The sequence below is a fragment of the Chiloscyllium punctatum genome, chromosome 20, assembly GCF_047496795.1.
Source record: "Chiloscyllium punctatum isolate Juve2018m chromosome 20, sChiPun1.3, whole genome shotgun sequence".
NCBI lineage: Eukaryota > Metazoa > Chordata > Chondrichthyes > Orectolobiformes > Hemiscylliidae > Chiloscyllium > Chiloscyllium punctatum.
Window position 1 is genome coordinate 74,512,669 of NC_092758.1, and position 18,383 is coordinate 74,531,051.

At 44.0% G+C, this 18,383-nt stretch overlaps 1 protein-coding gene across 2 annotated transcripts in view; it reads left to right on the top strand.

The window, feature by feature from the left end:
- Positions 1–1,387: 1,387 nt before the first annotated feature.
- The window catches only part of LOC140492200 (kazal-type serine protease inhibitor domain-containing protein 1-like), a 50,184-nt gene continuing 33,188 nt past the window's right edge, over positions 1,388–18,383 (top strand). Inside the window, exons 1-2 of one of the 2 annotated variants that reach the window (XM_072591076.1) lie at positions 1,388–1,448; positions 4,574–5,103. In XM_072591076.1, coding sequence (XP_072447177.1) covers positions 4,641–5,103 — 463 coding nt within the window. In that variant the 5' untranslated portion in view covers positions 1,388–1,448; positions 4,574–4,640. Of the gene's footprint in view, positions 1,449–4,212; positions 4,489–4,573; positions 5,104–18,383 lie in introns of those variants that run through there. The other variant, XM_072591075.1, reaches the window with a different exon arrangement.

Here is an 18,383-nt window from a genome sequence, read left to right on the forward strand (position 1 = left end):
CAGGGCCTTGTACAGCCTAGTTCTTTGAATTAATTGTGTTGCTGCTTGCCTAATCTGTACTGTACAGAGTAAAGTGTTCTCTCCAGTGAGTAAATTAATGTGATGAGCACCAATAAACACTTTCAGCATTCACTTCATCATTGAGCTTCTCCAGAGGATACTGGGTTGACCAGCAATGCTCAGCCCTAAATCCTCAGTATGTATGAATTGGTCACCTCAGGTGGGGTGTGACCAGAGACTTACAATCTGTCTCAGTGTCCCAGGTTAGAATGGGAAAAGTCAACCATGTTTCCCATTCCTCAGAAATCAGAAACTGAGAATTCTGCAGCAAGTAACTCACCTCTTGGCTCCCTATCACCTACGAGAGACAACTCTGGAGTGTGATGGAATGCCCCTCACAGGTCAACCCCAACAAGAGTCAAGCAGCTTGACACCATCCAGTTCAAAGTAGTCTCCTTGATTGGAACCTCATCCACAAATATCCACTCCCTTCACCACCAATGCTCAGTAGCAGCAAGTGTGTACCATCTACAACATGCACTGCAGAAATTCACCAAGAATCCCTCATCAGCACCTTCCAAACCTACAACCACTTCCACCTGGAAGTACAGATATTTGGTAACACCAATACTTCAAGTTCCTCTCTGAGCCACTCACCATCCTAACTTGGAAATATATCACCATTTCACACGAACTGCAGGATTCATGAAGGCAACCCCCTACCACCTTCTCCAGTGCAACTCAGGATGGGCAAAAAAAACAGCAATGCCCATATCCAATAAATGAATAAAAACATCCGATTGCTCACAGGAAGTCCTGACTTCAGCTGTACACTGACTGCTCTCTGGTAATCACAATGCAAGGGCAAGAGACTGAATTTGAACTCATGATTCAGTTAGAAATATTTAATTGAGTTGACTTATTCATTCAGGCAAATAATGCAGACTATCAGCCAGCTTAAACATGTGGAGCATTTGCCTTACAGGGTTATATTGAAATAACGTAAAGATGTTGCTTGCAGAATTTGTTTTTGCCTAAGGATAAATCTTTTAGTGACTGATCATGACCTTCAAACTTTGTGGGTCATTATTACTGCTAATCATGTTATGAGAGGGCGTGACCCACCTTAAGCAGTGGGAAGCTTACACAACGGGAATTCTGGAACCCAGTGCAACATTAATTATATCAGCTCTTGCCTCAACCAGATGGAGATCCAAATGTTCTCTGCTGGTATAAGCAAATTCCTGAACTGAGCAAATCATTGCCAAATCCCAGTTTGCTGTTCACTCATGGAGTTCTTGCGCAGCCAGTCTGTGCAAGCCTGGTTGTCACAATTCTTCTTCCAAGCAGCCTGCATAGCACATCTGCCAGTTACTGACTCTGTTGTGTCAGGTCCGTGTGGTGCTATTTAGAGGGTGGAGAATCACTGCATCCTGCGATTGTCAAAGGTGGGTGGTTTTCATTTCCATTTAAAACCCCTCCCCAGCTGAGACATATTCATGGGGTGACGACAGGATTGTCTCCAGCTACGAGACATCGCTTCCCAACGTTGCAACCCCTGTGTGACTGCACAGCCTACCCCAGTGTGAGGTAATTAAATCTTTCCAGTGGATCTTCCTCTCACTGTAAGTCCAGATACTGATATCCTGCGAAGGCTGCACAGTCTGGTATGGCTGAAAGAAGAGACGTATGTCAAAATTCTTTTCATGTCAAAAAGATTTAGATTCTTGCGATTCTGTCCTGATGAGTGCAAGACAAAATGTCTCTTCTTTCAGCAATACTCCTCTTTTGCCAAGTAACTAGCTTTTCTTTTATTCGCTCATGTGGTGTGGGTATCAATGGCAAGACCAGCATTTGTGATCCATCCCTAATTGCCCTTGAACTGAGTGGCTTACTCAGCCATTTCAGGAGACAGTCACAAGCCACATTGTCAGGGATCTGGACTCACAAGTGAGCCAGACCAGGTGAAGAGGGCAGATTTCCTTCCCCAAAGGACTTTGGTGAACCAGATGAGTTTTTACAATAATCAATAATAATTCCATGGGCACTGTCACTGAGAATATCTTCCAATTCCAGATTTTATGAAGTAAATTTAAATTCCCAAGAGCTCCTGTGGTGGGGTTTGAAACCAGGTCTCCACAATATTGGCCTGGACCTCTAGATTACTAATCTGGTGATATTGTGGATAAAGATGGCGAAGGATGATAGGTAGGGTTGTAGATTAGTGGTGAAATGGGTGCTAAGGGGAGTGGGTAATGGGGAAAGGGGTTGTGGGAAGGTGTGATAGAGAGGAGGTATGGGAGCATGGATAATGGGGAGAGATTTTAGGGTAGGAGTGTAGATTTAATGGGGAAATGGGTGAAAAGGGGAGTGGGTAATCGTGCATGGGTAATGGGGAAAGAGGTCGTGGGAAGGGGTAATAGGGAGAAGATGTGGGAGCGTTGATGATGGGGAGGAACTGCTAGGGAAGAAGTCTTCAGGAAGGGGTGATTAGATTAGATTACTTATAGTGTGGAAACAGGCCCTTCGGTCCAACAAGTCCACACCGACCCACCGAAGCTCAACCCACCCATACCCCGACATTTACCCCTTTTTACCTAACACTACAGACAATTTAGCATGGCCAATTTCACCTGACCTGCACATCTTTGGACGGTGGGAGGAAACCGGAGCACCCGGAGGAAACCCACGCAGACACAGGGAGAATGTGCAAACTCCACACAGTCAGTCGCCTGAGTCGGGAATTGAACCCGGGTCTCTGGCGCTGTGAGGCAGCAGTGCTAACCACTGTGCCGCCCACAAAGAGGGTGATGGTGACAAGATGATGGTGAGAGGATGATGGAGGGATATGTAATGGGGGAGATATTGATGAGGAAGGACTGATGGTGAAAGGTTTATGGTGACGGGATGATGGATCTTTTGCAATGAGCAGCAAAGTAAATTTCAGGACGTTTATATTGATTCCACTGACTCACTTTCCCTGCTGCCTCATACTGCACTCCTTCAGTGCACCACTCTCCCACTAATTTAGTGTGTTGGTCTCTCCCCATTACCTCCCACCCTGCCAACTCATTTGGTGCTCAGTGGGTGAGGAGTTGAACACCCTATTAGTATTAGAGGCTGTAGGATGTCTTGGAACAAAGCTGAATTGAGCAATAGCAATAACATGGCTATCCAGCAAAGATGGTCATTAGAAATGGGAACCCTGGTGGGTTTACTCCCCTCTAAACCCAGGGCCACTGATGCCATCCAATTTTATTTATTTCCTAAATATTTTCCCCTCTCTTCTCTGTTTGTAGGATTACAACAATGACTTGAACCATTTCAGAAAATTTCCTCAGAGGTCTGTTAGGCAACATCTTGGATCTCAACAGTCCTGAAAGAGTTGCATGATATGGTCAATGACTGAGTTTGAAGGTCTCGGCATGTGTGATGGGATTTATTGGATTAGTGGATTAGACACAATTGCTTTTGGGACCCGATCCATTGCCAGGACAGATGACATAAGCTTCAACTGTGGAGTGGGAGGATGTTCATTCACAAATAAGCTGATATCCTTAACAGGTCCTGAGGAAATCCATAAAGTAGGAGCAGTGGCAAGTAAAAACATTCATACTGGTTGAGAGGCAGGGGGTATTCTGAGAGTGGGTCTACAGTTAACACGGTGTACTTAGCACTGACATATAATGATAGAAGTGAAAGATTTTACAACTACTAAATCCGTCAGACATTAGTGAGGACTCAGTTCATAGTAATTACAGTTGGGGGTAGTGGGGGTGGAGGATAGCTGTTGGAGAATATTTGTTTTAATTGAACAAAGATTAATTAAATTCCAATTGGTGTCACTATTATGTCACCACTTTAATTCTTGTTTAAACAAATACTTAAACTCTTTTAAAGTTTCCAGATAATTACTTCCACTGTTAACAGATCACAACCAAGGAATCTCTTCAGTGTAAAACTCAAGGAAATTTGCCATTTTTAGTCTAATCAAGTTCCAGTGTGTATGAGACTGTGTGTGTGTCTGTTTGTATATGTGTGTGTGTGTGTGAGAGAGAATGTGTATGTGACTCGGTGTGTGTGTGTGAGAGAGAGAGAGAGAGAGAGAATGTGTATGTGACTCTGTGTGTGAGTGTGTGTGTGATTCTGTGTGTTTGTGAGACTGTGATTGTGAGTGTGTGTTTGAAAGACAGAGAGTGCAGGAGGGATTTGGCAGGCAGACACTGCTTCGTAACAGAAAGGAAAAACTTCCGATACATTGGTCAGACTCTCCAACTTGCAGAGTCCCCAGTCAGCAGCTCCTAGCTTCTCTCAGCCTATCCCTGAGGATTAGTATCTGTTTTGTGCTGACTCCCCCTGGGATCACAGTCAGGGGCGAATGATTTCTTGACACAGCTATCACTTCGCCATCAGAATGGCCTTAAAACTTGTGTTAAAGTGACATTTTAAAGCTTCTTTCTTTCAACTATTTGATCTCACCCTTCCAATGTATGTGGGTAGTGATTGTTTATACAGCATTATTTTAATCTATATTTTTGCCTTATTCACCAACTTCTGTTTTTTTATTTTAAAGAATGCAGATGTCTCCAGTTTGGCTCACTAGATTCGTTGAATGTTGATTCTGAAATCCCAGCCTGGCAATGAATTCCGTGCTGCCCGCTGTAGTGATACTCCTTTTGGCCCAGGGGGTACAGACTCTTCCCAGCCTTTACCACAGGAGCTGGCTACGGCTGCTGCAAGAAGGAGACAGCTGTGAAGTGTGCCAACAAGATCTATGCCCCGAGCCCCATGGGTGTGCTGCAGGGACAGTACTGGACGCATGTGACTGCTGCCTGGAGTGTGGAAACGCCGAGGGGCAAATCTGCGACCTCGATAACACCAACCACTTCTATGGACGGTGTGGACAGGACCTGGATTGTCTTCTTGATACTAGTGGTGCCTCATTTGGAGAGATCCTGGAACCCCAGTGCACCTGCCGATCCCAGGAAAGCGTGTGTGGATCTGACGGAAGGACCTACAGCAACATCTGTAGCTTCAAGGAAGTGTCTTATAGGAACAGAGAAAGCACTCTCAGCCTGGCACACATGGGACCCTGTGAGACAGGTAACCAATTTATACTTTCTGTATCTGTAATGCTCGCCATCCTTTAGTAGAGAGATTTTCAGCACCGTTTACATCTGCACTGAAAACAAAGAATGCTGGAGATCACAGTGGGTTAGGCAGCATCCATGGAGAGAAAGCAAGCTAACATCTAGGTGACTCTTCATCAGAGTTGATGTGAAGTGTGGAGGGGCAGCATTCATGGAATGGTGGGGGAGGGGGTGGGGGTGTGGTTGTGCGGGGAGGTGTTGGAGTGCTGAGGGAGAAAGGTTGTTGATGGTTCAGATTAAGTAATCAGAACGTGAGAATGGCAAAGAAATGGTGTGACTAACAGCCAGACTGGGAAGAACAGGCAGTCCCACTGGAGTGGCGGGAGGGGAGAGAGGACATGGTGACAGAGAATATCGCAAGTAAAGCTAAAAGAAAGGGAAGGAATGACAGTGGGTTCACATTCTGAAAATGTTGAACTCAACATTGAGCCTAGAAGGTTGAAAAGTGCCTAATCTGCAGATAAGATGTTGTTCCTCCAGTTTTCCCTGTGATTTGCTGGAGCATTGCAGCAAGCCAATGTCAGACAAGTGGGCATGCGAGCAGGACATCTGCATTCAGTGTATGTAGAACAATGCTGCCATACACTGATATCGACATCCTTTGCGGGACTTCGCTCAATATGCCTATCATCTATTCCAGACAGTGGAATTGGCACATACCTCAGTAAGTTAATTACATTCTAAAAATTATTTAATCTGAATTTATCAATGCACTTTTGTGGGTCATATTGTAAAACTGAGTAAAAAGCATATTACAGAGAGGGCATGACTTAATAATCATTACAAGATCTAGATGAGGCCACTGGGTGAAAAAGAGAGCACTCCTTGTTACAATTCGCTGGGTGTAATTGAGGGCACTGTGTGTTACAAATCCTAGGTGTAATGGAGAGCACTGTATGCTGTAGCTCACTGTATGCAAGAGAGGGCATAGTATATTACAGCTCATTGGTTGTAACAGAGAACAGTTTTATAGCTCAATGGATATAATAAACAGAATGATGTATATCAGCTTGTTAGGTACAGTAAACTTGACTATGTATTCCTACTCACTAAGTGTAATTCATGATACTGTATATTGCAGCTCATTTGATATAGTAGACAGCACAATGTATTACAGTTTGCTGAGTATAGTAGAGAGAACAGTGTATTACAGCTCAGTGAGTATAATGGAGAGCACTGTCTATTCTATATGCAATCGAGAGCACGTATATTACAGTCAGTAGGTGTAGTTGAGAGTACTGATTATTGCAGCTTACTGGTTGTAATTGAGAGCATGGAGTATTATAGTTTATTGAGTATAATAGAGTGCGCTATGTCCTACAGCTCACTGGTGGAATAAAGGCCATTCTTTATTACAGTGCACTGATGGAATAGTACTGTGTATTATGGTTTACTGGATGTAATAGACCATAATACCATAGAAAATAGGAACAGGAATAGGTCTTTCGGCCCCTTGACCCTGCTTCACTGTTCAATAGAATCATCGCTGATTGGACATTCTAGTCCACATTCCTGCCTTTTCACCATTACTCTTTATTCCTTGACTGATGAAGAATCTAAATCAGACTTAAATATATACAAGGACTCTTTTCCCGCCCCCCTCCCCACCCCAAACAGTTCTCTGTGGCGAAGAGTTCCACAGACTCCGAAACCTCTGAGAGAAGAAATTCCTCCTCATCTCAGTCTTAAATTGACACCCTTTATTCTGAGAAATGCCCTCTGGAACTACATACTCCGATGAGGGGAAGCATCCTCTCAGTATTTATCCTGTCGATCCCCTTGATCCTGTGTGTTTCAATGAGATCACTTTCACTCTTTTAAATTCAATGAATAGAGTCCCAAACTGTTTAGCCTTTGCTCATAAAGCAATCCTTCCGTACCAACGATCATCCTAGTGAACCTTCTCTGAACTGTCTCTGATTAAATCTTTTCTTAAATAAGGGAAAAAAACTGCTTACAGTGTTCCAGATATGATCTCACTAGCACATTGTATAGCTACAATAAGATTTCCCTATCTTTATACTCCAATCCCCTTGAAATAAGAGGAGAAAGTGAGGACTGCAGATGCTGGAGATCAGAGCTGAAAATGTGTTGCTGGAAAAGCGCAGCAGGTCAGGCAGCATCCAAGGAACAGGAGAATCGAACTGACGTTTCGGGCATAAGCCCTTCTTCAGGAATCCTGAAGAAATTGTTTTGAAACAGGGATTGCAAGGGTTGAAAGCAAGTCAAATTATCTTCAATGTGACACTGTTTGCACTGCTGTGGGTTACTTCAACAATTATAGACAAACTAGAGCTGAAAGGTCATGTACAAGTGGAGCTTTAGTTCACAACAAATAGCTGATCGGATTGTCGGTTACCAATGACAAAGTCTTTTGCTTGCTAAAAATCATATGATTGATTCTCAAGCAGTTGAACAGTCTAGGGCCATGAGCAAGATACAGAGAAACCCTTGGACTGAAACCATCCCAGTAATTCTCTCCTTGTTCTCAACAAAAAAAAACAGCACTTTAAAATCCTAAAGAATATGAGGTTGTACTTCCTTCAGCTGTTCCTGTAAGTTGTGAATTTTAATTCATAAGCCAGATGCCTTTTATGAGAGAACCAGCTACCTGTGCCTTTTGCAAATTGGTGAAAGCATTTAAAGATGTACAACCGAGAAGCAGCTTTCTAATCAGTTTGAGAATCATCTCAGTAATCCTTGTGAACAGGAACCACTGAACTGCTTTCCCAGTTTTCCCTCTGTCAATAACCCATGTGCTTGTGTGTGTGTAGACTTTTAATTAGTAGAGTTACATGCTGACAGTTAATAATTGTATACCTGTAGCTGGAGTCTAATTCTTGTAATATTTTGTGTCTAATTCTTGTAAAAAGCTGTAATATTTTGTTTAATACAGAAATCTGATTCAGATTTTCTGTCAACCCGAGTCTGAAAGTCCAGTAATCGAGGGGAGTTGTATACATGTTTTTATTACATTCAAGGAGGACCAGAAGGCCAAAGTGTTCAAACAATGGCAAGAGCTTTATTAAGGGGGGGGTCTTCCACTTGCAGGCAGCAAAATTAGACTGAGCATTTCCCTCCAAAATGGCTGATTACATGATCAGACTGTAATATACTTACCTAAATAATCAACAGTTTTAAAACCTTTAACTTTTTTGAGACTCCAGGAATTGTGGGGCTTAATTTCTAGTGAGTTTTAATAACATCTAGGGACTGTTGTCTGGGATAGCTTAATCAGAAATAGAGGCAAAGAGGATTTAGATGCGGTATAGGTAAATAATACAGGTGAAGGAAAACACCAGATTCTGTGCTGCATTTAAGACACGGCACTCAAAAAGGCAAAGCTTTTCCTGCAAATAACTTCCAAATAAAGCTGTTGGACTGTAACCTGGTGTTGTGTGATTTTTAACTTCCTGCTGGTGGCTGGTGACAATCTTCAGGGAATTTTCAAATACCAAGCTGATTTGGCAGGTAACTAGAGGTAAAAACAATGACTGCAGATGCTGGAAACCAGATTCTGGATTAGGCAAAAGCCCTTCATCAGGAATAAAGGCAGTGAGCCTGAAGGGTGGAGAGATAAGCTAGAGAAGGGTGGGGGTGGGGAGAAAGTAGCATAGAGTACAATGGGTGAGTGGGGGAGGGGATGAAGGTGATAGGTCAGGGAGGAGAGGGTGGAGTGGATAGGTGTAAAAGGAGATAGGCAGGTAGGACAAGTCCGGACAAGTCATGGGAACAGTGCTGAGCTGAAAGTTTAGAACTAGGGTGAGGTGGGGGAAGGGGAAATAAGGAAACTGTTGAAATCCACATTTACGCCCTGGGGTTGAAGTGTTCCGAGGCGGAAGTTCTTCCTCCAGGCGTCTGGTGGTGAGGGAGCAGTGGTGAAGGAGGCCCTGGACCTCCATGTCCTCGGCAGAGTGGGAGGGGGAGTTGAAATGTTGGGCCACGGGGCGGTGTGGTTGATTGATGCGAATGTCCCGGAGATGTTCCCTAAAGAGCTCTGCTAGGAGGCGTCCAGTCTCCCCAATGTAGAGGAGACCGCATCGGGAGCAACGGATACAATAAATGATATTAGTGGATGTGCAAGTAAAACTTTGATGGATGTGGAAGGCTCCTTTAGGGCCTTGGATAGAGGTGAGGGAGGAGGTGTGGGCGCAGGTTTTACAGTTCCTGCGGTGGCAGGGGAAAGTGCCAGGATGGGAAGGTGGGTTGTAGGGGGACGTGGACCTGACCAGGTAATCACGGAGGGAACGGTCTTTGCGGAAGGCGGAAAGGGGTGGGGAGGGAAATATATCCCTGGTGGTGGGGTCTGTTTGGAGGTGGCAGAAATGTCGGCGGATGATTTGTTTTATGCGAAGGTTGATAGGATGGAAGGTGAGCACCAGGGGCGTTCTGTCCTTGTTACAGTTGGAGGGGTGGGGTCTGAGGTCGGAGGTGCGGGATGTGGACGAGATGCGTTGGAGGGCATCTTTAACCACGTGGGAAGGGAAATTGCGGTCTCTAAAGAAGGAGGCCATCTGGTGTGTTCTGTGGTGGAACTGGTCCTCCTGGGAGCAGATCCGGCGGAGGCGGAGGAATTGGGAATACGGGATGGCATTTTTGCAAGAGGTAGGGTGGGAAGAGGTGTAATCCAGGTAGCTGTGGGAGTCGGTGGGTTTGTAAAAAATGTCAGTGTCAAGTTCGTTGTCATTAATGGAGATGGAGAGGTCCAGGAAAGGGAGGGAGGTGTCAGAGATGGTCCAGGTAAATTTAAGGTAAGCGTGGAATGCGTTGGTGAGGTTGATGAATTGCTCAACCTCCTCGCGGGAGCACGAAGTGGCGCCAATGCACTCATCAATGTAGCGGAGGAAGAGGTGGGGAGTGGTGCCAGTGTAATTACGGAAGATCTATGTAGCCAACCAAGAGACAGGCATAGCTGGGGCCCATATGTGTGCCCATGGCTACCCCTTTGGTCTGGCATGGCCTGGCAGAGTTAAGAAGGCAGAAATATTTGAGGTATTAGTATGGCACTTGAGTTTAGAGGAAATTTAAGGCCACCAGGGCACTCTGGGTAGTGAAACATTGGAATTGGGTGATATTCAGTTACAGTTAAAGCAGCTTAGGCATGAGGAGACAATAAAGAAAGTACAGATGGCAGAAAAGGGACAATGAAAGAGCACAACGGGCAAAGAAAGATGCAGAAAAAGATAGTAAATGGGAAACAGAATCAAAAAGAAGGGGAAGGAGAAAACCAGAATTGGATGTGCAAGAGAAAGGAAGAAATGGAACATGCTCAAAACAATGCTGTTGAAACAGGAGGTGTCAGATTCTGGTGGGGGAGAAAATCTAACTTATAATTTGAGGTTGAGCAAGGAAATGTTTAAGTTTGCGCAGGCTATGCCAACATTAGAAGAAAAGGATGTGGATGCATACTTAATGTCATTTAAGAAAACCCTGAGAGACAGGGTTTATGATTACTTGGAAAATCATAGTTTGATTAGAGACGGTCAGCGTGGCTTTGTGAGGGGCAGGTCATGTCTCACAAGTCTTATTGAATTCTTTGAGGATGTGACAAAACACATTGATGAAGGTAGAGCAGTGGATGTAGTGTACATGGACAATTGAAATGGGCAAAAGAGGACTGGATATTGCTCATGCAGAGTAGGTTGACAGTAAAGCACAGGAAATCGATGCTTCATTGTCAGAGGAGGTCTCGTGTGATTATGATAGTGTAAAGAAACCTATGTTGACTTTATAAATACGATAGTGCCTGAGGCATATAGGCAAAGGATCCAGAATTTAAGGAAACGGCTAGGCAACCAATACTGAATTCAAAAGTGTTAAACAAAGTAATTTTGACAAATGGATTTCAGTAGCAGCTGAAGCCATGTACGAAGCTCTTTGAGAGGTTAGTCTCTTAAAGGAACTTAGAAACTCACTACTGTTTAGAATAAGAACTCCTGTTGGGGACCAATGAGTTGCAACTGGCAAATAGGCAGCACCAATGGCTGATGACTATGAGCTGTCACCCTCATAAATTCAAAGAGATAAAAAATGGGAAAATGAAAGGAAGGCAAATAGCCATAGGAAAGAAATGGATAGCCAGGGGTGTCCCAAGGTCAAGAAGGAAAGCAATGATAGAAGTGAAAATTGGGAACCAAGGCAGCAACAGAGATACTGAGGAGTGTATTCGGAGGCAGATTTTGGAAAGTTGCAGAAGTAATAGGGTTGTTGTCATGGGTGACTTCAACTTCCCTAATATTGATTGGAACCCCCTTAGTTCAAATAGTTTGGTAAGCAGTTTTTGTCAGGTGTGTCCAGGAAGGATTCCCGACTCAATATGTAGATAGGTCAACTAGAAGGGAGGCCATATTGGATTTGGTGCTTGGCAACGAACCAGGTTAGATATCAGATCTCTCGGTGGGAGAGGATTTCAGTGATAATGATCACAATTCCCTGACCTTCACTATTCTCATGGAAAGGGATAGGAGCAGATGGTATGGGAAAGTATTGAATTGGGGCAGGGGAATTATAATGCTATGAGGCAAGAACTGGGGTGCCTAAGTTGGAAACAGATGCTCTCAGGGAAATGCATGACAGAAATGTGGAGGTTTAGGGAGCACTTGCTGATAGACCTAGAGAGGTTTGTCCCACTGAGGCAAGAAAGGGATGGTAGGTTGAAAGGACCTTAGGTGACAAGGGATGTGGAACATCTAGTCAACAGGAAAAAGGAAGCTTACGTAAGGTTGAGGAAGCAAGGATCAGACAGGGTTCTAGAAGGTTACAAGGTAGCCAGGAAGAAACTGAAGAATGGACTTAGGAGAGCTAGAAGCGGGCATGAAAAAGCTTTGGTGAGTAGGATTAAGGAAAAGCCTAAGGCATTTGACACTTATGTGAGGAACAAGAGGATGATCTGAGTGAGGGTAGGGCTAATCAGGGATAGTGGAAGGAACTTGTACCAAGAGTTGGAGGAGGTAGGGGAGGTCCTCAATGAATACTTTGCTTCAGTATTCACTACTGAGAGGGACCTTGATGTTTGTGAGGACAACGTAAAATAGACTGATATGCTCAAATAGGTTGATGTTAAGAAGAAGAATGTGCTGGAAATTTTGAAAAAAGCTAAGAATACATAAGACCCCTGGGGTAGACCAGATATACACAAAGTTTCTACATGAAGCGAGGGAAGAGGTTGCTTCACCTTTGGCGATGATCTTTGCAACCTCACTGTCCACTGGAGTAGTACCAGATAATTGGAGGGTGGCAAATGTTATCCACTTGTTCAAGAAAGGGAATAGGGAAGTCCTGGGAATTATAGAACACTCAGTCTTACGTCTGTGGTGGGCAAATTATTGGAGAGGATTCTGAGAGACAGGGTTTATGATTACTTGGAAAACCATAGCTTGATTAGATACAGTCTCTAATTAGAGCATGGTTTTGTGAGGGGCAGGTCATGCCTCATAAGCCTTATTAAATTCTTTGAGGATGTGACAAAACACATTGATGAAGGTAGTGGGCGGCACGGTGGCACAGTGGTTAGCACTGCTGCCTCACAGCGCCAGAGACCCGGGTTCAATTCCCGCCTCAGGCGACTCTCTGTGTGGAGTTTGCACATTCTCCCCGTGTCTGCGTGGGTTTCCTCCGGGTGCTCCAGTTTCCTCCCACACTCCAAAAGATGTGCAGGTCAGGTGAATTGGCCATGCTAAATTGCCCGTAGTGTTAGGTAAGGGGTAGATGTAGGGGTATGGGTGGGTTGCGCTTCGGCGCGGCGGTGTGGACTTGTTGGGCCGAAGGGCCTGTTTCCACACTGTAAGTAATCTAATCTAATCTAGGGGTATGGGTGGGTTACGCTTCGGCGGGGCGGTGTGGACTTGTTGGGCCGAAGGGCCTGTTTCCACACTGTAAGTAATCTAAGGTACAGCAGCGGATGAAGTGTACACGGATTTTAGCAAGGTATTTGATAAGGTTCCCCATGGTAAGTTCAAAAGTTGAGAGAGCCAGGGCTTTTCTCATCGGTGTGAAGGAGGATGAGAGATGACTTGATAGATATGTACAGGATGATGAGAGGCATAGATAGAGTGAATAGTTGGAGACTTTTTCCCAGGGTGGAAATGGCTATCACAAAGGGGCATCTTTTTAAGGTGATTGGAGAAAGGTTTAGGAGAGATGTCAGATGTTGGTTCTTTACACAGAGAATGGTGGGTACGTGGATTGCACTTCCAGCGGTGGTAGTGGAGTCAGATACATTATGGACATTTAAGTGACTCTTGGATCAGCACCTGGATGATAGTAAAATTAAGGATGTGTAAATTAGTTTGATCTTATATTAGGATAAAAGGTAGGCACAATATCGAGTTAAAATTGTGAATAGCATAGGAAGTTCACATGGCAGGGCACTACAGGAATACAGAAAACAAAGGTGTAAATAAGTAATTTACATGACCAGCACTTCATAAATACATAGTACGGTTCCATAAAACATGTCACACATCATGTGGTATAAAAACCTCCACATGTAATCAGACCAGCGCCCAAATCCGTTTTCGAAGAACCATTTGATTGAGGAATAGTGGATTGTTTTAGGCCATTACTAAAAATTAAAGCAGGATATCAGTACACTCTAGGAGAAAGTGAGAACTACAGATGCTGGAGGGTCATAGTTGAAAAGTGTGGCGCTGGAAAAGCACAGCAGGTCAGGCAGCATCTGAGGAGCAGCAGAGTTGATTCTTTCAGGCAAAAGCCCTTCATTAGGAATGTGGAGGGGGAAGGGCGATGAGAGACAAATAGAGGGATAGGGGTGGGGCTGAGGGAAAGGTAGGTGAGAAGGCGATGGTGATTGCAGGCAGGGAGGTGATTGTGATAGGTCAGTGGCGAGGGTGGAGCGGATAGGTGGGAATGAAGATGGACAGGTAGGACAGGTCAAGAAGGGGATGCTGAGTTGGAGAGTTGATCTGGGATGAGGTGGTGGTGGGAGGGGGGGGGGGAGATTTGGAAACTACTGATGTTGATGTTGATGGCATGTGGTTGAAGGGTCCCAAGGTGGAAGATAAGATATTCTTCCTCAGGTAGGTGGGTGACTTTGATTTGGCGGTGGAGGAGGCCAAGGAGGACTAATAAATTAAACTGCATTTATTTCAATGCAAGAGGCCTAACGGGGAAGGCATGGTTAGGAACATGGGACTGGGATATCATAGCAATTGCAGAAACATGGTTCAGGGATGGACAGGACTGGCAGCTTAATGTTCCAGGATACAAATGCTACAGATAGGACAGAAAGGGAGGCAAAAGAGGAGGGGGAAGTAGTGTTTTTGATAAAGGATAGCATTACAGTTGTAATGAGGGAGGATATTCACGGAAATACATCCAGGGAAGTTATTTGGGTGGAACTGAGAAATAAGAAAGAGATGATCACCTTATTGGGATTGTATTATAGACCTCCAAATCATCAGAGGGAAACTGAGAAATAATTTGTAAGGAGATCTCAGTTATCTGTAAGAATAATAGGATGGTTATGGTAGGGGATTTTAACTTTCCAAACATGGACTGGGACTGCAATAGTGTTAAGGGTTTAGATGGAAAGGAATTTGTTATGTGTGTACAAGAAAACATTTTGATTCAGTTTGTGGATGTATTTCCTAGAGAAGGTGCAAACTTGACCTACTCTTGGGAAATAAGGCAGGGTAGGTGACTGAGGTGTCATTGGGGGAGCATTTTGCAGCCAGCGACCACAATTCTATTAGTTTTAAAATAGTGATGGAAAAGGATAGACCAGATCTAAAAGTTGAAGTTCTAAATTTGAGGAAGGCTAATTTTGACATTATTAGGCAAGAACTTTCAAAAGCTTACTGGGGGCGGATGTTCGCAGGTAAAGGGATGGTCGGAAAATGGGAAGCCTTCAGAAATGAGATAATGAAAGTCGAGAGACAGAATATTCCTGTTAGGGTGAAAGGAAAGGTTGGTAGGTATAGACAATGCTGGATGACTAGAGAACTTGAAGGTTAGGTTAAGAAAAAGACAGAGGCATATGTCAGGTATAGACGGGATAGGTCGAGTGAATCCTTAGAAGAGTATAAAGGCAGTAGGAGTATACTTAATAGGGAAATCAGGAAGACAAAAAGGGGACATGAGATAGCTTTGGCAAATAGGGTTCAGGAGAATCCAAAGGGTTTTTACAAATACATTAAGGACAAAAGGGTAACTAGGGAGAGAATAGGGCCCCATAAAGATTAGCAAGGTGGCCTTTGTGTGGAGTCACAGGAGATGGGAAGAACTAGACGAGTATTTTGCATCAGTGTTTACTGCAGAGAAGGACATGGATGATATAGAATGTAGGGAGATAGACGATGACATATTGGGAAAAATGTCCATATTACAGAGGAGGAAGTGCTGGATGTCTTGAAATCCATAAAAGTGGATAAATCCCCAGGACCTGATCAGGTGTACCCTTGAACTCTGTGGGAAGCTAGGGAAGTGATTGCTGGGCCCTTTGCTGAGAAATTTATTCAGCGATAGTCACAGGTGAGGTGCCGGAAGACTAGAGATTGGCTAACCTAGTACCACTATTTAAGAAAGGTTGTAAGGACAAGCCAGGGAATTATAGACCGGTGAGCCTGATGTCATTGGTGGGCAAGTTGTTGGAGAGATTCCTATGGGACCCGATGAACATGTATTTGGAAAGGGAAGGACTGATTAGGGATAGTCAACATGGCTTTGTGCGTGGGAAATCATGTCTCAAGAATTTGATTGAGTTTTTGAAGAAGTAACAAAGAAGATTGATGAGGGCAGAGCGGTAGACATAATCTAGATGGACTTCAGTAAGGCATTCGACAAGGTTCCCCATGGGAGACTGGTTAGCAAGGTTAGATCTCACAGAATACAGGGAGAACTAGCCATTTGGATACAGAACTGGCTCAAAGGGATAAGACAGAGGATGGTGGTGTATGGTTGCTTTTCAGACTGGAGGCCTGTGACCAATGGAGTGCCACAAGGATCGGTGCTGGGTCCACTACTTTTCATCATTTATATAAATGATTTGGATGTGAGCGTAAGAGGTACAGTTAGTAAACTTGCAGAAGACACCAAAATTGGAGGTGTAGTGGACAGCGGAGAAGGTTACCTCAGATCACAACGGAATCTTGACCAGATGGGCCAATGGGCTGAGCAGTGAAAGATGGTGTTTAATTTGATGGTGTTTAATACAAGGTGCTGCATTTTGGGAAAGCAATTCTTATCAGGACTTATACACTTAATGATAAGGTCCCAGGGAGTGTTGCTGAACAAAGAGGCCTTGGAGTGCAGGTTCATAGCTCCTTGAAAGTAGAGTCGCAGGTAGATAGGATAGTGAAGAAGGCTTTTGGTATGTTTTCCTTTATTGGTCAGAGTATTGATTACAGAAGTTGGGAAGTCATGTTGCGGCTGTACGGGACATTGGTTAAGCCACTTTTGGAATATTGTGTGCAGTTCTGGTCTTCTTTCTATCAGAAGGATGTTGTGAAACTTGAAAGGGTTCAGAAAAGATTTACAAGAATGTTGCCATGGTTTGAGCTATAGGGAGAGGTTGAATAGGTTAGGGCTGTTTTCTTTGGAGTGTTAGAGGCTGAGGGGTGACCTTATAGAGGTTTACAAAATCATGGGGGGCATGGATAAGATACCTGGACAAAGTCTTTTGCCTGGGGTGGGGAAATCCAGAACTAGAGGGCATAGATTTAGGGTGAGAGGGGAAAGATATAAAAGAGACCTAAGGGGCAACTATTTTATGCAGAGGGTGGTACGTGTATGGAATGAGCTGTCAGGGGAAGTGGTGGAGGCTGGTACAATTGCAACATTTAAAAAGCATCTGGATAGGTATATGAATAGGAAGGGTTTGGAGGGATATGGGCCGGGTGCTGGCAAGTGGGATTAGATTATGTTGGGTTATTTGTTGGGAATAAACGAGGTGGACTGAAGGGTCTGTTTCTGTGCTGTAAATCTCTATGACTCTCTGACTTCTTGGAGGAGTGGGAGGGGGAGTTGAAATGATCAGCCACAGGGATTGTTTGGTGTGTGTCCCAGAGATGTTCCTTGAAACGCTCGCGTGTTAGGTCCTACCTCCCTGATGTAGAGGAGACCCCACCGAGAGCAATGGACGCAGTAGATGAGGTGGGTGGATGTGCAGGAAAATCTCTGCTGGATGTGGAAAGATCCTTTGGGGCTTGGATAAAGGTGAGGGGGGAGGTGTGGGTGCAGGTTTAACACCTCCTGCAGTGGCAACAGAATGTACCGGGTGTGGAGGATGGGTTATTGGCAGGGGTGGAGGGGGGGTGAACATTAAATGACAATTTGATTCCCAGAAGCTATTCCTTTAACCGTAATTACAACGAGGGTTGTAGTGGAAAGATTAATGCAGATTTTTTATTTGTTTTGGGCTACCAATTTAAATACAATTTGAACAGAGTTTGTACTGTAATCTAAAGTTTTCCAGGAAGTCATTAGCAGTTTGGGAATAAAACAACTGAGGTAAATTACATAATGTCCACAAACATTGTGAAGAGTTACCACCAGACTCTCAAAACTATGACTGAGATATACTGTCATGAATACCAACAGGATTGGGATAAACAATTACACTAATTATTTGCTACTAGAGATTTCTCAAATTAATGTACTGACTTTAGCCCCTTTGAATTGGTTTATGGGCAAAAGATTGAAGATCAATTAAAATTGATTCAAGAGAAGTTCTTGAAGCAGAAAGATGAATCCTCAGAGTTGGATTATGTTTCTGTGTTTCTAGAAAGACTTACTGGAGTATGGAGAGTAGCACAGGCACATTTAAATACCTCACAGGCAAAAATGAAAGAATACGTAGATAAACATTCAACAACAAGTGGCAGATGAAGAATTGGTATAATTGCTTTTACCAGGTGAACCTCTGAATGTGAAATTCAATGGTCTATATGAATTTGTGAGTAGGCTTGGTAAAGTTTTTCAAAAAAGGAAACAGCTAGAGAAATTCAAAAGATCTGGGAACATCTGTGAAGAGAAAGCAGAGTCAATGTTTTGGGTCCGGTGAGCCTTCTTCAGAATTGATTGTGGTTAGAAAATCTATGCTGAAGACAGGAGTTGAGAAGGGGAGGGAGCTCAGGCCCTAAAAATATCAAACTCGATATTGAGTCCTGAAGACTGCAGCATCCCTAAGCAGAAAATGAGATGCTGTTCCTCCAGTTTGTGCTGAGCTTCACTAGAGCACTGTGGTAGGCCCAAGACAGAGATGTTTGAGAGGGA